Consider the following 24,159-nt stretch of genomic DNA (forward strand, 5'->3'; position numbering starts at 1 on the left):
TGGATTCCTCAGCGGCAGAGGAGACTGGATGACAAGCCGTCCTTTCCTCTCCCGGAGAATCAATGCCCAGACCAGTCAGCTGGCTTTGGCTACGAATAACAGAAAACCCAATTAAAGCAGTCAGTGTGATAACAGAAAGTGCAGAGGTAGGGAGGTTCCAGGCTGGCTGAAGGCAGTTGCACAGATGTGACGAAAAACAAACATTGCCTTCTTCCTTCTTCCTTCTTGGGGGTACTGGGATTTGAACTCAGGCTCCTGTGCTGGCTAGGCCAGTGCTCCGTCACTGAGGCCACCCCTCCAGCCCCTTTTGCTCTAGGTTACTTTTCAGGCAGTCTTGCTGTTTTGCACAGCCAGCCTTAGAGGACCATCGTCCTGTCTTCTGGTAAGGCGGAAGGATGGCAGGTGCACTGCCATGCCCGGCTTGTGCGTGGACATAGGGTCTTGTGAACTTTGTGCCTGGCCTGGCCTTGAACCTTGGTCCTCCTGCTATTTACCTTCTAAGATGTGCTGGGATTACAGGTGTGAGTTAACACACCCTATCCAGACACGGTTTTTCTTCCTACTCGGGAGTATTTGGGGAGTCGTCTTACCCTCTTAGATGTGTACACTTCATAGTCCCAGTTTATGTGTGGACCACACTGAGAGCAGAATGAGAATGTCCCTCGTGTGCCATTGGCCAGGATAGTGTCACGTGACCGTCCCAAGGCCAATCACTGGCAAGGGGCGGAAGACCACCATGCTGGCTTAAACCAATCATGGTTCTTGCTCTGGAGCTGGGTCTGCGGTTCTAACTGGCCGGGTCAGTTAGAAAGAGGGAGAGGGAATGGCCCTCTCCTCGCGGCCTTCTCCGCGTCTCCATGATGGTGGAAACTTTGCCGGTGGCTCACGCCTGTAACCCTGGCTACTCAGGAGGCTGAGCTCTGAGGATCTGTGTGAGCTCAGCTGCCGGAGGAAAATCTGACATGATGGTGCCTCTGCGGTTGCCCTGCAGAAAGCCCCAAGTGATGTTATGGCTGGAGTGGTAGAGCCCCAGCCTTGAGCAGCCAAAGCTAAGGACAGTGTCCAGTTCCTGAGTTCAAGCCCCAGTATCCCCCCCACCCACACCCACATAGAAATGTTGGCCGAGCATACTGTCACGAGGAAGGACGACTCCATTCGCACCTCCTTCGAAGCTGACTGTGACCGGTGGGAAGTTAGCCGACGTTCCAGCAGCTTCCGGGAGGCTGCTTGAAGGAATCTCTGCATGAGCCCTTGCTCCGTTTTTCTTTCCCCCCCTCTGTTTGCGGTTTGGTCTTGAACTGTGACCCCCTGAGCTCCTCCTCCCTTGGGTGGCAGGCATGTCGCTCGGTACCTGGCTCCCTCCAGCAGGTTTCCCGGGAGGAGACGCACAGATTTCCAGCCCCCGTGGTGGCGTGAGAGGCTCGGGACGTGGCCTGCAGCGGAAGCGTGGGCAACCGCAGCCCTCCCGAGCTGGGCTTCTCCGCAGCCTTCGGGGAGGGTTGCCATGGAAGGTTCTGGAAGGGCGCTGAGTTACGCAAGCAGAGGAGGCCATGGTGACTGCTGCGCGCCCTGGTGCCTGCGCAGGGCCAGCGTGGCGGTGGGACTGGTTCAGCACCTCCTTGCGGGTGACCGGTGGCCCTCGGTCCTCTGGGGGAGGAGCACCGATGTCGCTGAGAGCTTTCTCAGCAGCCAGGCAGGCTGAGGACCAGGAAGTGGATGGGCTCCCCTGGGAACGCCCCCCCCCCCCAGGTCACTTACTGCTACAGGCCCCTGGGAGGGACACGTCCCATTGGACTGAGCTCCGTGGTGACCCACTGATCACACCTGCTTTTGGGGCTGCCTTTCCTTCCCGTCCCGAGCCCCAGCTTTACTTAGGTTTCTTTTTTTAAGGTCAGTCGTGGGGTTTGAACTCATGCCTGAGCCTCTTTGTGCTCAAGGCTAGTGCCCTACCACTCGATCCACAGCTTCATTCCCAGTTTTTGCATGGTTCATTGGAGATAAGAGTTTCATGGGGACTTTTCTGCCCAGGCCGGCTTCGAACTGTGATCCTCAGATCTCGGCCTCCTAAGGAGCTAGGATTACAGGCGTGAGCTACCAGCCCCGGGCAACTTCTAGCTTTCTGGTGGTTGATTGGAGATAAGAGTCTCCTAGGCTTTCCTTCCCGGGGCCGGCTTTGAACTGTGATCCTCAGATCTCAGCCTCACGAGAAGCTGGGATTACAAGCGTGAGTCACCAGTTGTTCAGCTCCAATAGGACTTGAACTTGTATTCTTGTTTCACACTTGCCTCTGGGAGCCTTCTGAGTAGCTGGGATGGCAAAGGTGAGCCACTGGAGCCCTTTTGTCCCCTCTTGAGCTGAATTGGATCCACTTGTGGCTACCCAGCTACTGGCGCCAGAGAAGGGCTAATAAGAGAGGCCTAGGGTGGTGTGGCCGAGTCCCCACAGGTGGCCAAGGACCAGGATCCTGGGACAGAGACGCAAGGGCAGCAGGTCTCCGGGGACCCAAGGACAGGGATGAGGAGGGCAAGGAGGCAAATCCTCCATCAATCTGGCCGGGTGTGCGTTATTATTGTTATTATTATGAAGCGTCTCAAGGCTGGCACTCACCCTGGCCTGGCCGGGCCCCCCTAATGGTCCCATAAATCCCAGCCATAAAGAGTAATGGGGGGAGACAAATGAGATAATTAGAAATAAATCTCGCCTAGGTCTCTATCTATCAGCGTCCCTGGAACTGGCCAATCTTCCGAGCCATTAGCCGGGCCCCTAATTAAGGCTGAGCTGCCCAGCTCGGCAGAGACTCCGAGGGAGGGCCTCCGGGCCCCGGTGACCTTGGAAAGGACCAAAGGTCAAATGCCCACAGGCCTGCCTGCCAGGCTTTCTCTTGGCCTCCTTGTCTTCATCTCCCTTCCCTTCCCTCCACGTTCACCCTTGTCCTTGTCAGGGTGGGGGGCTTAGAAGGTCTGGGTTGGAAGGAATTGTGGGGACCTCCTGTAACAACCCTCCACCCTCGGGGATCCCTGCTACCCTGGCACTAGCAAGGCAAACACCTGGGGGAAGTCCCACCCACTGAGATGGGGAAGTCCCACCCACTGAGATGGGAGTCAACTCACTTGAGTTAGACGTGTTTGTTCTCTCTGGCTTCTTTTTGCTCAAGGCTAGCGCTCTACCACGTTGAGTCTCATGGATCCTTCTGGCTTTTTGGTGGCTCATTGGAGATGAGAGCCTCTCAGACTTTCCTGCCTGCACTGGCCTCAAACGGGGATCCTCAGATCTCAGCCTCCTAAGTGGCGAGGGTGACAAGCACCTGGATTTGCCTTTTACTCTTATTTCCAACCTGTCTGGAGCCTCTGAGAAGGAGCCTCCCTCTCCATCCCAACCTCCAAGGTGGAGGCCAGCCTCCCTGACGCTTCCTAGCCACATACCCGGAGCTGTGTCCCATGGAAATTTCCAGCCTGGCTCATCTACCCGGCACCTGTAGTGCACTCCCCAGTGACAGCAGCGCCCTACAGTGACTTCCGTGCTTTTAATCTGTCAGCCCCCTTTTTTGTAACAGCGCGAGCACCCCAACCTCTCTGAGGAGCTCTTCCCCCACGGCTACACGGCTCTGCTGAGAACAGTCAAGCAACCTACCTTCCCTGGCCACTGGCTTGGACCTAGCCAATCACAGCCCCCACCCCTGGTCCAGTGATTGGCCCAGAAATGAGCCGTAGGGCAGGCGGGGCCAATCAGAGTCCTCCCCTGGCCTTTACTATAGGGCCCCTGAGTGGATGGCAGGTGGGCAATGTTTGGATACACTTCCTCTTCCCACCCTTCTCCCCGCCTGGTTATTACCCAGATGTGGATAGAGGGGTGGCGATGGGGCCAGGAGAAAGCCACGAAGCTACTGCCTGGGCTGTGACCACGGGGGCCATTGCAGAGCACTCTCCTGTCCCAGGAACCCCAGAGCCCAGAAAAGAGCAGCAGCGCAGACGCCCCCCGGGGGCCAGCTCTGTCCCCTGTGTCCCCACTCTGCACGGGGACCACCCTGCATTCCCAGTTAGAATGCAAACCACCTGGTCTCTGCCCAGCCCCCCCCCCAGGTCTGTGGCAGTGCTCGGAGCCCCCAGGGAGCCGCCCCTGCCCCCCCACCGCACCCCCCACTGCCCACTCTTCTCCTTGGGAGCTGGCCAGGCCTGGGAACGGGACGGAGCAGGAGGCCGGTGCTCAGAGCTGCCCCATCCCGGCAGCGCCGGGGTCGGGGCTGTGTCCCGAAGCTCAGTGTGCCCAGCTCCGGGTAGGAGGACCGGGAATGCCAAGGAGAGGCTCCGAGGACGCCCTGCCTCTGTGGCAGCCTCTCTCGGGGTGGCTCGTGACTGCCAACCTAGCTACTCAGGAGGATGAGATCTGGGGATGGAGGTTCCGATCTCATCTCCAATTAGCCAGCAAAAAGCAGGACGTGAAGCTGGGTGTCCAGCGGTAGAGCGCTAGCCACAGGGAAGAGGCTAAAGGACGGCACCCGGGCCCTGAGGCCAAGTCCCCCCAAATCAGCACACAGCAAAATCCAACCCAAAAGACCTGCGGGCATGACGCAGCCCGTGGAGCCCGTGCCTCGCCCACGTGAGGCCCTCGGTTCAGTCTTCAGGGCTGCTGAAGAAATCTCCTAGGCACCGGTGGGCACACGGGAAACGGACGCCCAGAGAGCGAAGGGCCTGGTCCCTGGGGCCAGGCAACCGGGCTGAGCACTGCCTGCTGATGCCATAACCCAGCCGGCCCTGCCCTGGCCTTTCCTTCGACGGCCGTCTGGGCTGGATGGTGGGTGGCATCTAGAAAACGGGCACCAGATTCCCAGCAGGGCCAAGGGCCACCTAGGCGAGAGGAGCGTGGAGCAGGGGACAGCACGGGAGGAAGGGGGACTGGGCACTGGGTGCTGCAGCCCAGCTCCGGCTCTGAAATGTACAGTGTGTGAGTGTCTAGATGTGCGTGTGCACATGTGGGGGGTGTGTGTGTGTGCACGCGCGCGTGCACAGCTGGTGGCCATGTGATTGGAATGTGAGTACTGGTATGGAGAGAATGCATGAAGAAGTGTGCGTGTACGTGAATGTATGGGAGGTGCGCGTGTGCGTGTGCACGTGCGTGTGCGTGCGTGTGTGTGTGCGTGCTTGCGGAGGGGCTGGCTCACTTCCTCCCGCGCCCTGCCCCCACTGAGTGTCCAGGGTCTCAGGTTTCAGCCACTGTCCTAAAGAAAACAGCCCGAGGCGGAAGGCAGGAAGTCCGTGTTTGGATTGCAGGCGCCTCTTCCTGCCAGGGCCAGCTAGCCACGGAGAGGGAGGCCGCGAGGGGCTTCCTGCCCCCCTGGAGCCGCGCCCCCCCCCGCGCCCCTCCCTCTGGCCCTCCTGGCCCCGTCCAGAACCCTCAGCCCCCAGCCTGCGGAGGAGGAGGGGCCCGGGCAGAGGGAGAGGTGGGCATTCCCAGGCTCCACGTGCCGCGGGGGCAGATTCTCACGTGGACGGCCCTGTCCCGGTCACAGATGCACGCACGCATGGGACCAGCAAGGCCACGTTCCAGAATATTCTACCGGGATACCTTGCTCAGGCAAAAAGATAGGTCCCTGCAGGCTTGTGGTCCCATCGCTAGGAGGGGATGCGAGCAGAGCTGACGCTCAGGGGCCACGGAGACTCCACCGGCTCTGCGCCCCGCCGGCAGGGAGCTCCGGGCATCTCCTGGGCATCCGAGCTGAGAGAAGAGAAAGGAAAGGCAGGGAGCCGATCCTAGCTCCTCAGGAGGCTGAGATCGGAGGACCGCGCTTCAAAGCCAGCCTGGGCAGGAAAAGCCCATGAAACTCTGATCTCCAATTAACCACCAGGAAACCGGAAGTGGCGCTGTGGCTCAGTGGTAGGGCGCCATGCTTGAGCTGAACAGTGCCCGGGCCCAGAGTTCAAGCCCCACGACTGACAAAGGAAATGTGGAAATGCTTCGATATGCATCATTTGCACTTTGAACCTTCTTGGACTTTGGACATGTAATTGTGAGGCCCACCCTGGAGGCCCATCCGTGCAGATGCCCCCCACCGGGTTAAGTCTCCACCAGATGTGACCTCTGGGAAGGGGGGGTCACTGCCTCCAGGTATGCCCGTTACCCAGGTAACTGGGTGGAGGACTTAATCCGGTGTGTGTGGGGGGCATCTGCATGGAGGCCTCCCCGGGTGGACAACTGAATAAAACTAGAAACACATGAACACACACGGATACCTGAGTTCCAGACTCGACTGTGGGACCCCAGGGACCCCTTCCTGTCTGCTTCCAAAGTGTCCTGTGGTTCCAGATGTCGGAAAACCAGGAGGACAGTGTGAGGCCCGTGGCTCGGGTTGATGGAGGCCCCCAGGGCCTGAAGAGGGCTTGGATTTCCAGCCGGTCCTCCCTCCCTCCTGCCCTCCTCTTTCCTTCCCCACTGAACCACTCACTGGGGGCCGCTGTGTCTCGGAGCAGCCCCACTGATAATGACGTGTACCCCAAGTTCCCTACCATGGGGCATCGACCTCCTCCCTCCGGACCTCATGGTGTCTCCACTATCCAGGGTGTGGGGGGCATCCTGCCGGTCCCCGTTCTCTAGTGAAATACTCTTCCAGTCAATCTGGCCTTTCTCTTGACACACAAAGAGCACTGGACTCGGAGCCCCCTCTGCCCCAGTCCCGCCCTGCTTCCTTCTCCCCCAGACCCCGGGCAAGGGGAGACTGGGAGCATGACCCCCCACCCCCAGACCATCACTGTCCCCCAGGTGGGGGTTGGGCTGCGTGCCCTCTCCTCCCCCTGCCACTGAGTTGGGGAAAGGGTGTGGAGAAGCCCAAGACAGACAGCAGGAGATGAACGGATCAAAGCCGGAACACATCTGCTGTTCATCCAAGCCATGCCAAGCTCCCCCTTCCCCCTCGGGGCTCCCCCTTCCCCTGGATGGGCAGAGGGGGTGGGGGGAGGATCAAGGGCAGAGCAGCCTTCTGGGGGTACAGAAGGCAGAAGAGGGGGCCACCCCGGGGGGCAAGGTGGCCTTTGCCCCACATGTGTGCTTTGAATCGCAAGGAAAGCAGAGATGGACAAATATCTTTATTTACAGCATTAAAAAAACAGAACACCAAGCCCTCCCTCTATCCCCCCCCCCACCCGCACTCCCTTCCAGTCTTCACCATGCTGTCCCCCCCCCAGGCCTGTCCTCTCTTTCTCAAGGCCCCCCCACTAGAGCCTAGGAAAGCTGCTGCGGGGGGCGTGGCCCGCGGGGGCGTGGCCATCAGGGGGCGTGGCCGCGGGGGCGTGGCCCGACCAGGGATAGTTGTCTTTTTTTCACATTTTCTGTCCTCCAAGCTGGGGCAGCAGGGAGAGGGCCGGGGAACGCGAGGTAGGGGCGCGCCCCGTGCCCCGGCTTTCACAGTGTTCCGCAGCCCAGCGGGCCCAGCGAGGAGGGCAGGCCGGCCGGGCGGGCGTCAGGAGGAGAAGCAGAGGCCGCAGCACTCCATGCAGATCTCCAGGCAGTCGGCCGACTCGCAGCAGGCGTCCAGGATGCCGCAGTCCAGGTCGCAGGGCAGGTCGCAGTCGGCGCACTCGCCCGAGCCGCAGCAGCAGCAGCAGAGGCACGAGTCCTCCGAGCTGCACGAGCCGCAGGTGGCGCAGTCCAGCACCAGGTGGCAGAGCGTCAGGAACTCACAGAACAGGCAGGACAGGATGCAGTGGACGCAGCAATCTACACCGCACCCGCAGGGCAGGGGACAGACAGCCGGGCTCAGGGACCCCCCCCCCCCCCCCGCACCGGAGCCCCACGCGCGCTGCCGGCCACCCCTGCGGCATTCAGCCCCCACAGCTCCACAAAGCCGTTTGCGGTCAGGCAATGCCGGGAGGCTGCGAGCAAGGGAACCGCATCACGGTGAGCTTGGGAGCCCAGACAGTCTACACGGGGAGTCTCTGCTCCTGACCTGCCTTCAGTTATTTATTTAACAAACACCCCGCCGGGCACCGGTGGCTCACATCTGGAATCCTAGCTACTCAAGAGGCTGAGATCAGGAGGATCACGGTTCAAAGCCAGCCCAGGCAGGAAAGTCAGCGAGACTCTTAACCTCCAATAAAATACTAAAAAAAAGCTGGAAGTGGCGCTGTGGCTCAAGTGGTGGAATGCTATCCTTAAGCAAAAGAAGCTCAGGGACAGTGCCCAGGCCCGGAGTTCAAGTCCCAGGACAAGCATCAAAAACAAACAAACAAGAACAAAACAACAAGGAAAAAAACCACAGTATGGAGCTGGGTGCTGGTAGCTCATGCCCGCAGACTTCGCTATTTTGGGAGGCTGAGAATGGGAGGTTGTAGTTTGAAGCCAACGCTCGGCAAACAATAAAATCTTTAAGACCCTCTCTTTCAACTCATAGCTGGGCACAGTGGCTCATTCTAGTCATTCTAAGCTAAGAGGGAGGCTGAGGTTGAGGAGGATCCAAGTTCCAGGCCAGCTCAGGAAGAAAAGTTCAGAAGACTCCATTGTCAATGGGAGAAGCTGGGGATCGGTGGAACGTGGCTGTCACCTCAGCTACAAGGGGAAGCTTAAAACAGGTGGATCAAGGAATGTGGGAAGGTGGCCTAGTGGTAGAGTGCTTGCCTCGTATACATGAAGCCCTGGGTTCGATTCCTCAGCACCACATATATAGAAAAAGACAGAAGTGGCGCTGGTGGCTCAAGAGGTAGAGTGCTAGCCTTGAGCAAAAAGAAGCCAGGGACAGTGCTCAGGCCCTGAGTTCAAGCCCCAGGACTGGCAAAAAAGCAAAAACAAAACAAAAATAACCTGCACACGCATGGGCCCCCTCAGTGGAATGGCTCAGTAGAACACTTGCCTAGCAAGTGTTAGGCCCTGAGTTCAAACCCAAGTAAGTGGGGGGGGGGGGAGGGCTAAAGTCTCCTTGAGAACACAGCTGTGTCTCAATTTCACAGAGCGCTTCATGGAACCCAGGCTGCTGGCTCAGGGCAGTGATGGGGATACACTAGGGCTGGGGGGCCGGGGGGAGAGGGAGGCTCAGCCCTGTCTGCCCAGCCCCCTGCTGCTGCTGGCTGAGGGTCAGCCTTCGGGGTTGGGGAATGGGGGTGCTGGCTTACCTTCCTGCGCCTGGAGGGGGATCTGGGAGGCAGCCGACTTGGTGCTGTGTTTGCTTCTCTTGCTGCTCTGGCTGGCCAGCGAGGGGTGCGTCTGCAGCTTCCGGTGGGCCTTGGCACCACCCAGTGCCCCATTGCCCACCTGCCCCGCGCCGCTCAGTTCCGAGGGGTGGCTGGAGCCGTTGGGCAGTAATGGGGTGCAGCCCAAGGGGTTCCCCTGAGGCTGGCCTGGAGAAGCGAGAAGAAAAACTGATGGGAGGGAGGGCTGGGGAGCGTGAGGTCCCCCCAGCTCAGCTTTAACCCTGCCTGCTTCCTTCTTAGACGCATCACGAGTCACCTGGCCAGACTTGCCTCCTGCCGATGGGGGAAACTGAGGCTCTGAGGGCAGAAGTGGCTAGTCAAAGAGCAGCGGGCCTGGAACCCAGGTTCCGTGCTTGCTCTAGAGAGCAAGCAGTAAAGGAATATGGAGCGCACAGGGCCCACCTTCCGGGCTCCCGGAGCCGGGGGGGGGGGGGGGGGAGGGGGGGCAGGGTGGGGCTGGGCTGGCAAAGGCCAGGCAGGGAGGGATGCAGTGAAGCAGTTAACCTGCGCCTCGGCCTGGGCCAGGCCCGCAGCTGTTTTTGCCCTCGGTGCAGGGTGATTTATTGGAAACATCTGTTTGGAGCGGCTCCCCGGGCTGTGCTTTCAGGGGCTCCTCGCAGCAGCCCTTCCCTCTCTTGCTCTCACCCCTCCCACTCCCCCCCTCCCCCCGTGAGTGAGCGCTCAGCCTCCACCCTGCTGCGCTGTGCTGTGCCAGTGGGGTATAAGGGAGCTGAACTTGGGGCTCCCCCACACTTCCCACCCCTTCTTGGCAGTGGGGGGCTGGTGTGAATCCCCATTCTGAGAGCCTTGGGGACCCCCTCACACCCAGGGCAGGGCTCCCCGACTCCATCCCGGCTGGCCTGGTGGGCTTCAGTTCTGAAGGAGGGGAAGGTGCAGGGCCCAGGGGAAGATGCTGGGCAGGGCCTGGGGCTTGAACTCGGGGCCTGGGCTCTGTCCCTTAGCTTTCGTTTCGTCTGTCCTAGGGCTTGAACTCGGGGCCTGGGCGCTGTTCCTGAACTCTTTCGCTCAAGGCCAGCGCTCCACCACGTTGACCTACAGCCCCACTTCTGGTTTTCTGGTGGTTCATTGGAGCTATGAGTCTCCCAGACTTTCCTGTCCGGGCTGGCTTTGAACTTTGAGTCTCAGGTCTCAGCCTCCTGAGTTGCTAGGATTTACAGGTATGATGAGCCACCAGCACCCAGCAGCTCAGTACTGCTCTTTTCCTGATGGGGGAAACTGAGTCCTGGAAGGGACAGTAAGTTGCCCAAGCTCTACCAAGAGGTAGACACTACCAGCTGGGGGTAGAGGGCAGAGAGGCCGGGGAGGGGAGGAGGCTGGGCACCCAGGGACTCCTCCCCCCCCCCCCAGCAGCCCCCACGCCGGAAGTGGTTTGGGGCCGGGTGGAGCACTGAGACGCGTGCGTGAGCTCCTCCCTCCTCCGAGGGCCTTGGCTGAGCTGTCCTGGGCTCCGATGAGAGAACTGAGGTCCACGCGGGTCAGACTCGCCAAAGGCCTCACAGCTAGGAAGCAGAGGCAGGAGGGGCTGCAGCGGGGAGGGATGGGGGTGTGGAGACGCGGCTCTGCGGGGGGCTCCGTGCTTGGGGGGAGGTGTGGCTGCGGCTTGTACCCTGTAAACAGGGGCAAGGCCAGGGGAATGGCCAGGCCTGAATCATCCTGGCCCCGCCGAGGCGACTGGGCAGAGCCCTTGCCCTGCTGCCTGGACATGGGCACCTCGGCCAGCGGCGGGAGCCTGCGGGCCCTGGGGGTGCAGACGGGGCTGGCCGGTGGCCTTGGCTGTGGGGTGGCTGAGTCACAGAGCAAACACGCAGGGCCACAGACACAAGAGTGTCTGTCCCCCTCCTCCCGGCCCGGGCGCTGACCTCCTGCGGGGGGTGTGGTGGGTGGGGGGGTGGGGAGGCCAGGGCTAGCAGGATGCAGAAGCGGACTTGCAGGGAGACATGAGCAAAGAGCCCTGAGCCGGAGACCTCAGTGCCCAGCTCCGGCCCAGCCCTTCCGTGACTCAGTTTCCTCATCAGTCCAGTAGCCCTGGCAATAGCCACCCTATCGCTTACTACAGGCTGACAGGAGATCATGGGAACTCACTCCAGGCCAGGGAGTCGGCAGGTAAAGTCCTCTTCCAGATGTGGGGTGTGACTCCAGTGGTGGGGTGCCTGCCTCGCAAGGCAAGGCCCACAGGCAAAACCCCAGTACCACAACAAACAAACAGTAAAAAACAACCAACAAAACGGGCCCTAGAAGTCTCCCCTCCCAGGACGGCTCTGGAGATCTCCAGATAGGCTTGGGAATGAATGGGAAGTTTTCCTCTTTCTCCTCCGGAGTCAGGGGGAGGGGCAGCCGGCTTCTCTCCTTCCGGCTCACCGTGGGTGCGCTGAGGATTGGGGCTGCACCTGGCTCCATCTCCTGCCCCACCCAGCAACCCAGCTTTCCATAGGAGGTAAGGGTGCCCCTCCCCTCCCCCATGAGCTCACGCTAAGCCACACCCCCACCCCTCCCCTCCCTAGGGCCCAATAATCGCACAATCCCACTGTCCAAACCCCCACCGCCCAAGGCTCTGGGCAAAATGGGGCAACCATTAGGTATTTGCTGCAGTGCGTGTGTGTGCGCATGCGTGCGCTGGTCCTAGAGCTTGAACTCAGGGCCTTCCATTGCCTCTGAGCTTTTCCACCCAAGGCGGAAGCTCTGCCGCGTGAGCCACAGCTCCCCTTCTGGCTTTTTCACGGCTCCTTGGGGATTGCAATCTCAGGGCCTTTCCTGCCCGGTCTGGCTTTGAACTGTAATCCTCAGATCTCAGCCTCTGGAGAGGAACCGAGATTAAGGGCGTGCGCCTCGGGCGCCAGGCCAGCGGGCGGTCCGGCCTGCTGCTTTCCCGGGGGCCATGCCTGCGTGCCCAGCCCCGGGGCCCCCCACTTACTCGTCACAGCTTCCGTGGGGAGGAGGTCAGTGCTGTCCGGCGGCTGGGGAGCCCCGGGGCCACGGCCTCGGGGCATGGGGGGTGTCGCCTCCTCCTCCTCCTCCTCCTCCTCCACCTCCGATCCGGTGACTACCTCCAGCCCGGGCAGGAGGGGCGCGGACTGCACTGGGGACCAAGCAGACGACGTCAGCAGCTCTCCTCCCGGTCCTGGTACCAAGCCCCCAAACGCAAAGCACAACCTCGACCCAGGCCCGAGCCAAGGGGTGCGTGTGTGCGTGCGTGTGTGCACGTGTGAGTACACACGGTGGTGTCAGGAGCAGGGGACACAGACAGCAGCATAAAGTGGGGAGGGGGGGCAGAAACAGGGAAGCAGAGAGCAGACAGCGGGTCAGTGATGGAGACAGAGCCAGGCCGAGAGAGAGAGAGGCAGATGGGAGATGAGACACGACCCGGCGACAGGCAGGACGGTGGCGGCCCGGCACACGCCACACTAGCCTGTACATCAGCGATGGAGAGGCAGAGAGAGGGAGAGGGACACCGCGGGGTGAAGAAACTGGGTCAGAGAGGGGACGATGGCCGGCGGTGAGGAGCCGGGAGGGGCGGCCGGGAAGGACGGCAGGAGACGGCCCGGCCCGGGGCCTGCACAACCGCAGCCACGAGTAATTACAGGGGCTCAGGCAGGGTGGGCGGATGGCAGAAATGGAGCCACCTTCCAACCACAAGTCCCCACGCGGCGACACCAGGGCCCCCGGTCTTGGGAGAAGAGAGGATGGAGGATGGAAGGTGGAGGAAGGAGGCAGATGGGAGAGGTCAGGGCGCCCACAGCAGCCCCAGTCACAGGGCTTGGGGAGCCGGAGGGTGACGCCGGGGTCGCTGGGGTCATCAGGGCCCCGTGCCACTGGGGGAGGGGCTGTGCTGCGCGGCCCTCCCCCCTGGGCTGGGAGATACAGACTTGGGGAGACGGAGAGAGCAAAGGTCATGGGGGTGGGGACGGAGCCTCCCACAGGGGGCAGACCCACTCACACAGAGACAGGGAGGCAAAGGAGGGTCTTGCCGGCCTTAGGGGCTGATCCGGTCCCCCCCCGCCCCCCCCCCCCGCCCCGGGTGAGACCTTAAGGAGGGTTGTGTGGCAGCTCCATCGTGGCTAGGAGGCCCCCGCGGGTGAGAGGGTGCTCCAGCGCGCTGGGTGAGCGAGCTTGGGCTCCCCCAAGGCACACCACAGGCCCTGCCTGGAGACCGGAGCTGGGCAGGGCGGAGGGGCCCTTCCCAGTGGGACTCGGGGTCCCCCTCTGCCCTGAGGGCCCCCTGGTGGTGATGGCTCCGGGCCGGCCCCAGGCTTGGCATGTGGGGGAGAGGCAAGCAGAGCTGGTGGCCTGGGCTGGAGCTCGGGCTGGTGGAGCTTCCAGCGAGCAAAGGTCCGTCCAGCTCCAGGCCCTCGGCTCTGACCTGGCGTGCGGTTCTCCTGTGGAGTAGTGGAAGGGACCTGGCGTGCGGTTCTCCTGTGGAGTAGTGGAAGGGACCTGGCGTGCGGTTCTCCTGTGGAGTAGTGGAAGGGACCTGGCGTGCGGTTCTCCTGTGTAGTGGAAGCCCCGAGCAAGGAGCGGGCGAGCCCGGCCTCCCGACCCGCACTACTTGTTTTAATACTTATTAACTCCTGTTAATCTATACGAGCCCAGGGTGGATGGGAACAAGAAAGACAAGCCAGGCTCTCTGTCAGGCGGGGCCGGGTGTGGCTGTCACACCCACTGAGGGGACAGCAGGCTGCCAGGGGTGTGTGTGTGTGTGTGTGTGTGTGTGTGTGTGTGTGTGTGTGTAACATGTCTGCCTGGAATCCCAGTACTCAGGAGGCTGATGCCAAGTTCAAAGGCAGCCTGGGCTACATAGCAAGAACCTGGCTCAAAATACACAAATAACAGTAAATCAATTAGGAAATGGACAAAGGAGCTAAAGAGAGACTTCACAAGAGAAGATATAAAAATGGCAAAGAAACACATGAGGAAATGCTCAACATCCCTGGTAGTAAAGGAAATGCAAATAAAAACAACCCTGAGATACCACCTCACCCCAGTTAGAATGGCCTAGACTCTGAACTCAGGCAACAACAAATGCTGGAGGGGATGCGGGGAAAGAGGAACCCTTCTCCATTGTTGGTGGGAGTGCAAATTAGTACAACAACTTTGGAGAACAGTATGGAGGTTTTCAAAAAGCTCAGCATAGACCTACCCTATGACCCAGCCATACCACTCCTAGGCATCTATCCTGAACAACAGGTCCCAAGATATCAAAAAGACATCTGCACTTCCATGTTTATCGCTGCACAATTCACAATAGCCAAAATATGGAAACAACCCAAATGCCCCTCCACAGATGAATGGATCCAAAAAATGTGGTACCTATACACAATGGAATACTACATAGCGATTAGGAATGGTGAAATATTGTTATTCGCAGGGAAATGGTCAGAACTTGAACAAATAATGTTGAGCGAGACAAGCCTAGAACACAGAAAACAAAGGGGCATGATCTCCCTGATATATGACTGTTAAGATGGGGTGACGGGGAGACAGTAGAGACCAGGTCTGGGAAACCAAAAACTTCTTGTCAAATGGTATTTCCCACAGGTTTGGGTCAGCGACCCTACATTATGTAACTAAAACCAAACAACTACTCAACATATAAAGGTCAAAAATAGACAGCTCAGTGGATCACAATAGCTCAAAAGCTATATATGTACGTTCATATAAGACTATTGTTGACATATTGTCTAATGTCCACATTACATTTAAAGCCCTAGGCGAATTTTCTTTGGTGTAGGCCACGTGGCTACTGTATATGATTTTGGTACACTGTGTATTGTATATATGTCTACCTGACCTAGGGAAGGGAAAGAAAAACAGGGTGTAAGATATCACAAGAAATGTACACACTGCCCTATTATGTAACTGTACCCCTTGTGCACAACACCTTGTCAAAAATCTTTGTTTAATTAATAAATAAATTATTAAAAAAAGAAAAAAATTATTCCAGAAAAATAAAAAAAATACACAAATAAAACCCAAAGCATTACAGTTAGGGGCACCTGCTGAAACTGAAGAAGTACAGAAATGGCGCTGTGGCTCAAAGTGGTAGAGACGAGCCTTGAGCAAGAAAAGCTCAGGGACGGAGCCCAGGCCCCGAGTTCAAGCCCCACAACTGACAGAAAAAAATTAAAAAAACAAACCCTGAAATAGCCAGGCGGGTGCTGGTGGCTCACACCTGTAACTCCAGCTACTCGGAAGGCTGAGGAAGGGCTGGGAATACAGCCTTGCGGTAGAGTGCTCGCCGCGCATACATGAAGCCCTGGGTTCGATTCTTCAGCACCACATGTATAGAAAAAGCCAGAAGTGGCGCTGTGGCTCCAGTGGTAGAGTGCTAGCCTTGAGCAAAAGGAAGCCAAGGACAGTGCTCAGGCCCTGAGTTCAAACCCCAGGACTGGCAAAAAGAAAGAAAAAAGGCTGAGGATTGTGGTTGGAAGCCACAAAAGTCTATGAGACTGTTATCTCCAATTAATTACACACACACACACACACACACACACACACACACACACACGGTGGGGGGGGGGTGAGGGGAGAGAAACTGAGGAAGTACAAAAGCCCAGCACCTAGCCCAGCCTAGGGGAAGGCAGCCCCTCCCTGAGTCAGATAATAATCAGTAAAGAAAGAAGGGGACTCTCTTTTGGGTGGTCCTGGGGTTTGAATCCAGGGCCTCAAGCTTGCTAGGCAGGCGCTCTACTGCTGAGCCATGCCTCTAGCCCCCAAAAGGAATTTGGGCCCGAGTAGCCAGAACCAAGACCCTGGGGTACGGGGAGAGCAGGCGCCATTGGGTGGAATGGAAAGGCCCAGGCCTGATGGGCACCCGCCAAGCGTCCCCTGACATGTCCCCCACCCCAGGTCAGTGGGGTACCCCGGGCTGTAGAGACAGAGCCAGGACTCTGCTCCCTTGGTGCCCAGGGTTGGAGGAAGGAAGGTGAGAAGGAAGGCTTTGGGCCCCCGAAGTCCTCATCTCCATCCTCCTCACCCCGCCTCACCCTCCTCTCCCGGGTCACCCACGCCGCTGAACCCGGAGGAGACGGAAAACTACAGCGCACCCGCCCCAAGGCCCCAAGGCCCGGGAGGCCAGGGCTGCGGCACACCTGCCCTTCTGGGGGTGATGCCGAGGGCTGGAAGGGAAGGAAGCTGAGCCGGGGAGTCCTGACGCGGACTCTGAGGGGCAGCAGCGTCGCCCCGGGACGCCGAGGGCAGGAAAGGGGACCGCAGTGGGGCCCGAGCCAGTCCAGGTGGTAGAGCGGGAAGGGAGGAGCAGCAGGAAGGCTGGAAAAGAGACACCGATGCAGAAACAGAGCCTCCTGGGGGCACAAAAGCCAGGCCAGCCGTGGACAGAGAGGCCAAAGGCCCCAACCACCCCCTCTGTGCCAGAACGAGGGCGTGAACTCGGGGCCTGGGAACTGTCCGTTAGCTTTCTCCCTCCATCCTGGTGCTCTACCCCTTGTGCCTCACCTCCACTTCCAAGTGCTTTGCTGGTGACCTGGAGGTAAGAGTCCCTCAGATTAGTCTGCCAGGGCTGGCTTCGAACCACAATCTTTAGGTTTCGGCCTTCTGAGTAGTTAGGATGACAGGTGTGAGCCACCAGTAGCCCACTCCCATTCTTCCTTCTGTGAGCAGGACAGAGCACCAGCCTGGTGCAGGGCAGCTCTGGGGGGGTCCCCTGAAGGTAACAGGGGGCCAGCAAAAGCTAAAAGGGGCTTCTGCGTGGATGGGTCGTGCATAAAGACTCCATGGGAGAAGGTTCTAGTCCACGCCCTGACTTCTGGAAAGCCAGCCAGCCAGCCCCAGAAGGGAGTGGAAGGGTCATGGGTAAGTCTATGAGCCCAGCAGGAAAAGGCAGAACCGCTGAGGCTCCCGGCCTGCTCTCCACCAGCTTGAGGGGTGGTCCCGGGCCAGGAAGAAACAGGCGCCTCTCCTCCAGGTGGGAAAGGCTCACCCCAAGCCTGGCCAGTGCTCAGGTTCTGGGATTCCAGGGCCTGGGCCTTCAAGCCCAGCCTCCTCTGTGGTGGACAATGGGTCTGAGTGGCCCCCTCATCCGCCCCCTTGACTGTCACCCTATCTAGAGAGCAAAGATAAGGATGTCTTCTGGTGAGCACGATTCTCCATGGACATGTCCAATGGACAGACACCGTGTGGTCCAGGCAGGCTGGCCTGTCCATACTCCTGGGCCATTGCCATGCCTTCTGACCCTCTTCCTGAAGTTATTCTATTCATCTTGACCCTCTTCCCTGCCTTCCTGTCCCCCCCCCCCCAGAAGCCCGTCTCTTTCACCTTCCTAGACCCGGGTGCCATCTGCGCCTCCTTTGAGTGGCTCAGCCGCCAGGAACTCAGCGTCCACGTGCACGTTAGAACTTGGTAGTGGGGCTGGGGATATGGCCTAGTGGCAAGAGTGCTTGCCTCGTATACATGAGGCCCTAGGTTCGATTCCCCAGCACCACATATACAGAAAATGGCCAGAAGGGGCGCTGTGGCTCAAGTGGCAGAGTGCTAGCCTTGAGCAAAAAGAAGCCAGGGACAGTGCTCAGGCCCTGAGTTCAAGCCCCAGGACTGGCCAAAAAAAAAAAAAGAACTTGGTAGTGATCCGGGCACCAGTGACTCATCCTGCGATCCTAGCTGTGCAGGAGGCTGAGAGTGGAGGATCGCGGTTTGAAGCCAGCGAGGGAAGAAAAGTCTATGAGCCGTTCATCTCTAATTAACCACCATAAATAAATAAACAAATAAAAAAGATGGAAGTCAAGTGGTGGTTCAAGTGGTAGAGCTCCAGCCTTTGAGTGAAAAAGCTAAAGGACAGTGCCCAGGCCCTGAGTTCAAGCCCCAGTACCAGCACACCTGCACCCACAAAGGACTTAGCTCCTGTGATGACTGAGCCCCCCTCTCCATAGTAAGAATTCATTTGGAGGGCTGGGAATATGGCCTAGTGGCAAGAGTGCTCGCCTCGTATACATGAAGCCCTGGGTTCAATTCCCCAGCACCACATATACAGAAAATGGCCAGAAGTGGCGCTGTGGCTCAAATGGCAGAGTGCTAGCCTTGAGCAAAAAGAAGCCAGGGACAGTGCTCAGGCCCTGAGTTCAAGGCCCAGGACTGGCAAAAAAAAAATTCATTCGGAACCCCTGTGGAGATGAACATCAAATATGCCTGGTGTGGGGTGAGCACTGGGCGCTAGAGCTGAGAAAGCCTGGGCCAGAGGACTGAGGATCCAGAGCGGAGGGGCAGGACCAGAATGTGGCCTAGCGGTTGAGCGCTTGCCTAGCATGCATGAAGCCCTGTGTTCGATTCCTCAGCACCACATACACAGAAAAAGCCAGAAGTGGCGCTGTGGCTCAAGTGGTAGAGTGCTAGCCTTGAGCAAAAAGAAGCCAGGGACAGTGCTCAGGCCCTGAGTTCAAGCCGCAGGACTGGCAAAAAGAAAAAGAAATGAGCAGAGGGACTTTAGGAAGGCGGGGCAGCTGGACTCCTTTGGTGCAGATGCTGTGACTGTGAATCGAAGGGCCACTCACTAGCCAACCAGCTGAAGACTGCAGAGGACCTGAGCGGCGGGTTAGGCTGGGCCTGCTTTGTTTTATTTTAGGTCCAGAGGCTCCAATTCCCCAGGAAATTCAATTTAGAACCATGCATGCGCAGGAATGTGGTGTCCCTGTGCCAGGGCAGAAATCTGCTTGTGGATTTGGGGAGCCAGGCTCTTAGGACTCTTGGGGATGGGTGGGGAGGAGGCTGCGGGGGGGGGGGGGAACCAAGGGTTTGGGGGTGGGGGGGCTTGACCATCTTCCTTGAGTCCCCTTGTGCCCTAGTGCACCTTGGGTAGCTAAGGGAGAGGGCAACCTGCTCCCAGGCTGTCTTGCCAGCAGCCCCCACCCCTTGCCCCCACCCCACCCCAGGAAGGGAGGGCCGTGTTACAGCCTGGCCGCGCTGTGCGCACACATGGCGCGTGGGGATTGTGGTCTCCGATTCAGGCGTCTGTGGGGCTTTGGCTGGGTCTCTGCGGTTTGAGCTTCCTGGGCAGCAGGCTCTTTCTCCCTAGGCAGCGCGGGGCCTGGTGTGATGAAAGCCGCATTGTCTGGCCCAGGCGGGGCTGGGGAGGGGGCTTCCCGGGACGCGGGGAGGGGAGGGGCTCAGGTTACAGCCCCTGGCCTTGGCTTTCCCAGGGGCTCCCTCTGGACCCCCGGCCCTGCCCAGGAGTACACGTTGCCCCCTCCACTGACGCAGGGCGGGCAGATCAAGCCAGGGAGGGGATCTTGGAAGGAGGTAGTGGAGGGAGCTGAGAAAAAAAGGATAAAGGGAGGAAGAAAGCTTGGAAAAGTGGGAGAGAGTCCAAGAGAGACAGAGAAGCTTCCCAGACACAAAGACTACCCAGCCCGCTCACTCTGTCTCCACTGTGGGTTCAGAGACCTCCAGCCCCCCACACCAGGCGGACAGGTCCCTGAGACCCTCTAACAGACAAGCCCACGGTGGGGCCGGGGGAGGTTGAGGCCTGGAAGGGAAGGCGAGAGGAGAAGAGGTTTTCCCTGTTCATTCAGAGGGGAGGCAGGGGAAGAGGCAGGCTGGGTGGGGGTGGGGGGGAGACAGCACCAGACCAAGCTACACAAGGGGTTACAGTCAGGAGACTGGGGCTTACCCCACCCTTGAACAAGTTCCTCATGCGCCTGACTTAGCTGGGACCCTGATGACCTCAGGAAGCTCCCCTGAGGTTCTGTTCACTGAGGGAAGGGGGGTGTGGGGGCCACAGCTGGCTCTGGGCCCCTCAAGTGGCGGACATTTCCCGGCTACTAAGAGAATCAGCGGCTACTAAGAGAATCAGCGGCTACTAAGCGAATCAGGGTAGGTTAGAAAGGGGGGGGGCTTTTAGTAGGTTATGGACACTCAGTAGTGTGTGTGTGCGCGTGCACACGTGTGCATGCTACAAGTGAGACCACCACAGGAGAACATGTGGAGGAGGTGGGGAAGGGCTGGGTCCTGTAGCTGTAAAGCGTTTTGGGAAGTGCTAGACTCTGGCTGGGGGGGCGGGGGATGAGGAGGAGACTCAGACCCCCCTCGCCCTGCCTCAGGCCCCCATAAATATTTACACACCGGGCAGAAGCCGGGACAGACACTGCAGTGTGTGTGAGCTTGTGGTGTCTGGTGGGGAAGCTGCAGCCAACTTGGCTCGGCCTCTGCCTCTGTTTCGGCCTCCTCACCCCGGCCCTCCACTCTCCTTGGACGAGTCCCCAGACCCTGGCGCGCCGTTCCCCCCACGCCCCCCCCCCCCAACTCTCCAGCTCTGGCGTCTGAGGGAGGGAGGGGAGCACTCACAGCTCCTCTTCGACGCCCCCTTCCAGTGTCCATTCCCATCCTACCTGGGTCCGGAGCGGCGCTGGGGGCTCCATGGGGCGCGTCGCAGAGAGAGGGGGGCGGACTGCTCACCTGGAACATCGGCCCGGGACCTATGGGAAACAGGGCTCAGCCAGAGGGGCCCCACCTCTCCCGGGTCTGTAGGGGAGTGGGGGACAGGGAGGGGGTGCTCCAGCGCGGCCGCTCCGCACACCGCTCGCTAGCTCGCTCGGGAGAGCCGCGCACTGTCCCGGCCCAGCCGGGGGCCCCGGGCTCCCCGGCCGCGATCACCGTGGGGGGCCCCCTCGCCGTGAGCTCCGGCCATGATCACTGAGCGGGGTCCCCTCTTCATGCATCCCGGCCCCGATATCCGTGGGGGTGGCCCTCGCCATGCGCCCGGGCTGCGAACACCGCGCGGGGTCCCCCCTCCCGTGCACCCCGGTCTCGATCACCGTGGGGGGCTCCCTCGCCATGCGCCCTGGCGCGATCACCGTGGGGGTGGGCCTTGCCATGCGCCCCGGCCGCGATCAATGCGCGGGGTCCCCTCTCCCGTGCACCCCGGGCCGCGATCACCGTGGGGGGCCTCGCCATGCGCCCCCGGCCGCCAACACCACGCGGGGTGCCCCCCCCCCACTCCGTGCGCCCCTCCCCTCCCCTCTCACTCGCTCGTTCCTTCCATCCCCGCGCCAGCTTGCACCCACCGGTCGCCCCTTCCTTCTTCTTCCTTCTCCCGCTCCAGCCCCTCGCTCCTCCCCGGCCGGCTTCTCCCCTCCCCTCCGCCCTGGCCCACCCCGTCCCCGCCCCCCATGTCCCCTCCCCCGCGCGGGGGCTCCGGGCTGCCGGGGCCGGACACGTCTGTCCTCGGGGCGTCCGACGCCGGAGCCCCCACAGGAAGCCGGCTCGGCGCGTTTCCTCCTTGCGCGCGGAGCTGGGGGCCCCGGTCTCCCCCAAATCTCCGCCTCCCGAGCCCCAGAGCGCCGCGGGCTGCACGAGGGGCTGTGTGCGGAATTCCGTCCTAAAGTTTGTACAAAGTTTGTAGAAAAGCAGGAGGGGGGGGGGAGGGAAGGAGGGAGGGAGGGAGGGAGGGAGAGAGAGAGAACAACTACCTCGGACCAGCTGGCTGAACAACCACACCCCTTCCCTTCCCCCCCCCCACGCCTCGCTGTCCCGAATTGGGGAGCGACCCAGGTCCTGGGGCGCCCTTCGCCCCTCCTCTCGGCCTCCCCCGGGGGGCGCGCGGTGGGTGCTGGGGTCGGGGCTCGGCGATCTGGAGCCCCGCCCGCGAGACTCGGTCCCCCCGCGAGTCTGACCAGCGCCTCCCCGGCTTCCTCGCAGCCCCGGGCGTCCATCCCCCCCCCCCGCGCCCCGCGCCCCCGGCCACCCACCGGCTGGACGTGGGGACGTCTGCCAGGACCCCCGCCGGGCTGCCGCCTGGAACCCCGAGCCCCCCGCGGGACGCGGGGCCTGCGGAAGGGGCGGGCGGGCGCGGCGCGTCGGGAGTCCGAGCGTCCGCGGAGGCCGTCGGAGGGGTGCGGGGACCCCGGGAGGGCCAGCCCGCTGGGGTGGGCGGGCCCGGGGAGGGGCGAGGCGCGCGGCCCCCCTCCCCCCCCCGCCCCCCGCTCCAAGGCAGCCCCGCGCCGGGTCTCCAGGGCCCGGGAGAGCCAATTGCGGGGACGCCCCCCCCCCCCCCGCCCTCGCCCGGCTGGGAAGGAGCCGGGGGTCTGCGAGGGTCCCGCCCGTCCCGCCCTCGGCTCGCCACTCACCGCGCCCGCACGTCCTCTAGGCGCCGTCGGGGGCGGGACCCGCGTGGGCCCCGGGCATCTCGCGGCTGCGTCCCGCGCGGGGGCTGGGTGGCTCTGACTCCCCCGGGAGCGGCCTGGCGAGCGGGACACAGAGAGGGTCCCGCCCCGGGGGCCTGGCTGCTGGGGCGGGGGGGGGGGGCTGGGCCGGGTGCCCCGGAGGCGGCCAGGATGAGGCTGCTGTCTGGGGGCCCCCACGGAGAGCTGGGGTGCACTCCCCTTCCTGGCACGGGCTGAGTCACCGGGACGCGCCCGCACCGGGGCTTGGCGGCTCCTGCATTCTTCCCGGCTGACCTGGCTTACCTGGGCCTGTGGGCTGGGCCTCGCCCCCTCCCGGGCAGCCCGCCGGTCCTTCCCGGTCCCCGCGGCCACCACCGCGGGCCGCGAGTTCCTCGGGCTCAGTTCAACCGGGGAGAAGCCCCCCCACCCCAATCGGACCCCAAATGAAAGTCTGCTCGGTTCAATCTTGCAGGCTGGCTACACAGCTATGCTGGGTTTGTAAGGTTCGGCAAGCTCAACGGTGGAGATAGAAGCCCGTGTGTGTGTGTGTGTGTGTGTGTGTGCAGTCCTGGGACTTGAACTCAGGCCCTGGGCACTGTCCTTGAGCTTTTTCTTTCTCCCCCCCCCCAAAGCTAGTTCTCTACCACTTGAGCCACACCCCACTTCTGGCTTTTTGCTGGCTAGAGCTAGGGGTCTCTTGACTTTGTTCGCCCAGGCTTGTTTTAAGCTTTGCTCTGCAGCTGTGGGCTTCCTGAGGAACTAGGGTAATGAGTACCAAGCACTGGGGCCCAGCTCCCCATTCAGTCTGGAGTTCTGCCGACTCTGACCAGGGCTAAGTATGCACGCCTTTATAGCATCCTACAGAAGAGTTTCATTGCTTTACTCCACCTATTCATCCCTCCCTCCCTCTGACCCCTGACCTCTGACACCCACTGGCCTTTTAATGTCTCCATAGTTCCCCCCCCCACCTCCACACCCAGAATACCATATAGTTGACACCCTTTTCCAGGCTGGCTTCTCTCACTTACCCGTGAGTATTTCAAGTTCTTCCATGTCCTTCCATGTCTTCACTCCACTGTCTGAATGCACCACAGTCCTCCTTCATTCCCGAAGGACATCTTGGTTGCTTCCAGATTTTGGCGATTATGAATGAGGCTGCTATCCACATTGTTGTACAGGATTTTGTGTGGACAGAAGTTTCCAGACACTTGGGTAAATACCAGTGGGCATGATAGCTAGGTCATCGGTAAGAGTATTTTTGGTTTTATAAGGTAGCACCAAACCATGTCCCGCCCCATCCGGCTTCCTCACCTACCGGGGAGTGACCCACCGAGTCAAATCCTTGCCAACATGCCTAGGGTGGGTGTTCGGGATTTTCCACTCTTCTAATAGTTATGGCTCATTGTTTTAATTTCTATTTTCATAATGATGTATGAGGTTGAACATCTCTGCATATCCTCATCAGCCATCTACGTGTCTTTCCTGGTGACATGGTGGTCTGGGTTTCTGGCCCATTTAGAAAGCATATGGTGTGTGTGTGTATGTGTGTGTGTACGCACACACGTATGCGTGCGACAGTACTAGGGCTTGAATTCAGAGCTTCTCCTTGTGTGGCTTTTTCCACTCAAGGTTGGTGCTCTACCACTCCAGCCACACGTGTACTTCTGGCCTTTTGCTAGCTCGTTGGAGATAAGAGTTTTACAGACTTTTCTGCCCAAGCTGGCTTCAAACTGTGATCCTCAGATCTCAGCTTCCTGAGTAGCTAGGATGACAGGCACAAGCCACCAACGCCCAGCAATAATAATAATTTCTAAGAGTCCACCCTAGTGGAGATTATTCTACTCTCAATGTTGTCAACTAAC

The 24,159-nt window shown here is 60.3% G+C and overlaps 1 protein-coding gene across 1 annotated transcript; it reads right to left on the reverse strand.

Moving 5' to 3' along the window:
• Positions 1–7,450: 7,450 nt before the first annotated feature.
• Mdfi (MyoD family inhibitor) lies at positions 7,451–21,248 on the reverse strand. Its single transcript, XM_048347788.1, has 5 exons — positions 21,200–21,248; positions 20,525–20,611; positions 12,106–12,270; positions 9,096–9,320; positions 7,451–7,707 (listed from the first exon to the last, which is right to left on the reverse strand). Exons 2-5 carry the CDS (start codon positions 20,598–20,600, stop codon positions 7,451–7,453), a joined length of 723 nt encoding a protein of 240 aa, XP_048203745.1. The 5' UTR covers positions 20,601–20,611; positions 21,200–21,248.
• Positions 21,249–24,159: the final 2,911 nt, after the last annotated feature.

This window comes from Perognathus longimembris, chromosome 6 (genome assembly GCF_023159225.1).
Source record: "Perognathus longimembris pacificus isolate PPM17 chromosome 6, ASM2315922v1, whole genome shotgun sequence".
NCBI lineage: Eukaryota > Metazoa > Chordata > Mammalia > Rodentia > Heteromyidae > Perognathus > Perognathus longimembris.

Bases quoted from the DNA above. Each gene is read 5' to 3' on its own strand.
- Mdfi (XM_048347788.1), bottom strand. From the start codon at position 20,600: ATGTTCCAGGTGAGCAGTCCGCCCCCCTCTCTCTGCGACGCGCCCCAT. The intron at 9,321-12,105 runs GTAAGTGGGGGG...TCGCTTCTCCAG, and splicing joins CCCCACGGAAGCTGTGACGA to GCCAGCCTCAGGGGAACCCC. The intron at 7,708-9,095 runs GTAAGCCAGCAC...GGTGCGGTGTAG, and splicing joins CCCCCTCCAGGCGCAGGAAG to ATTGCTGCGTCCACTGCATC.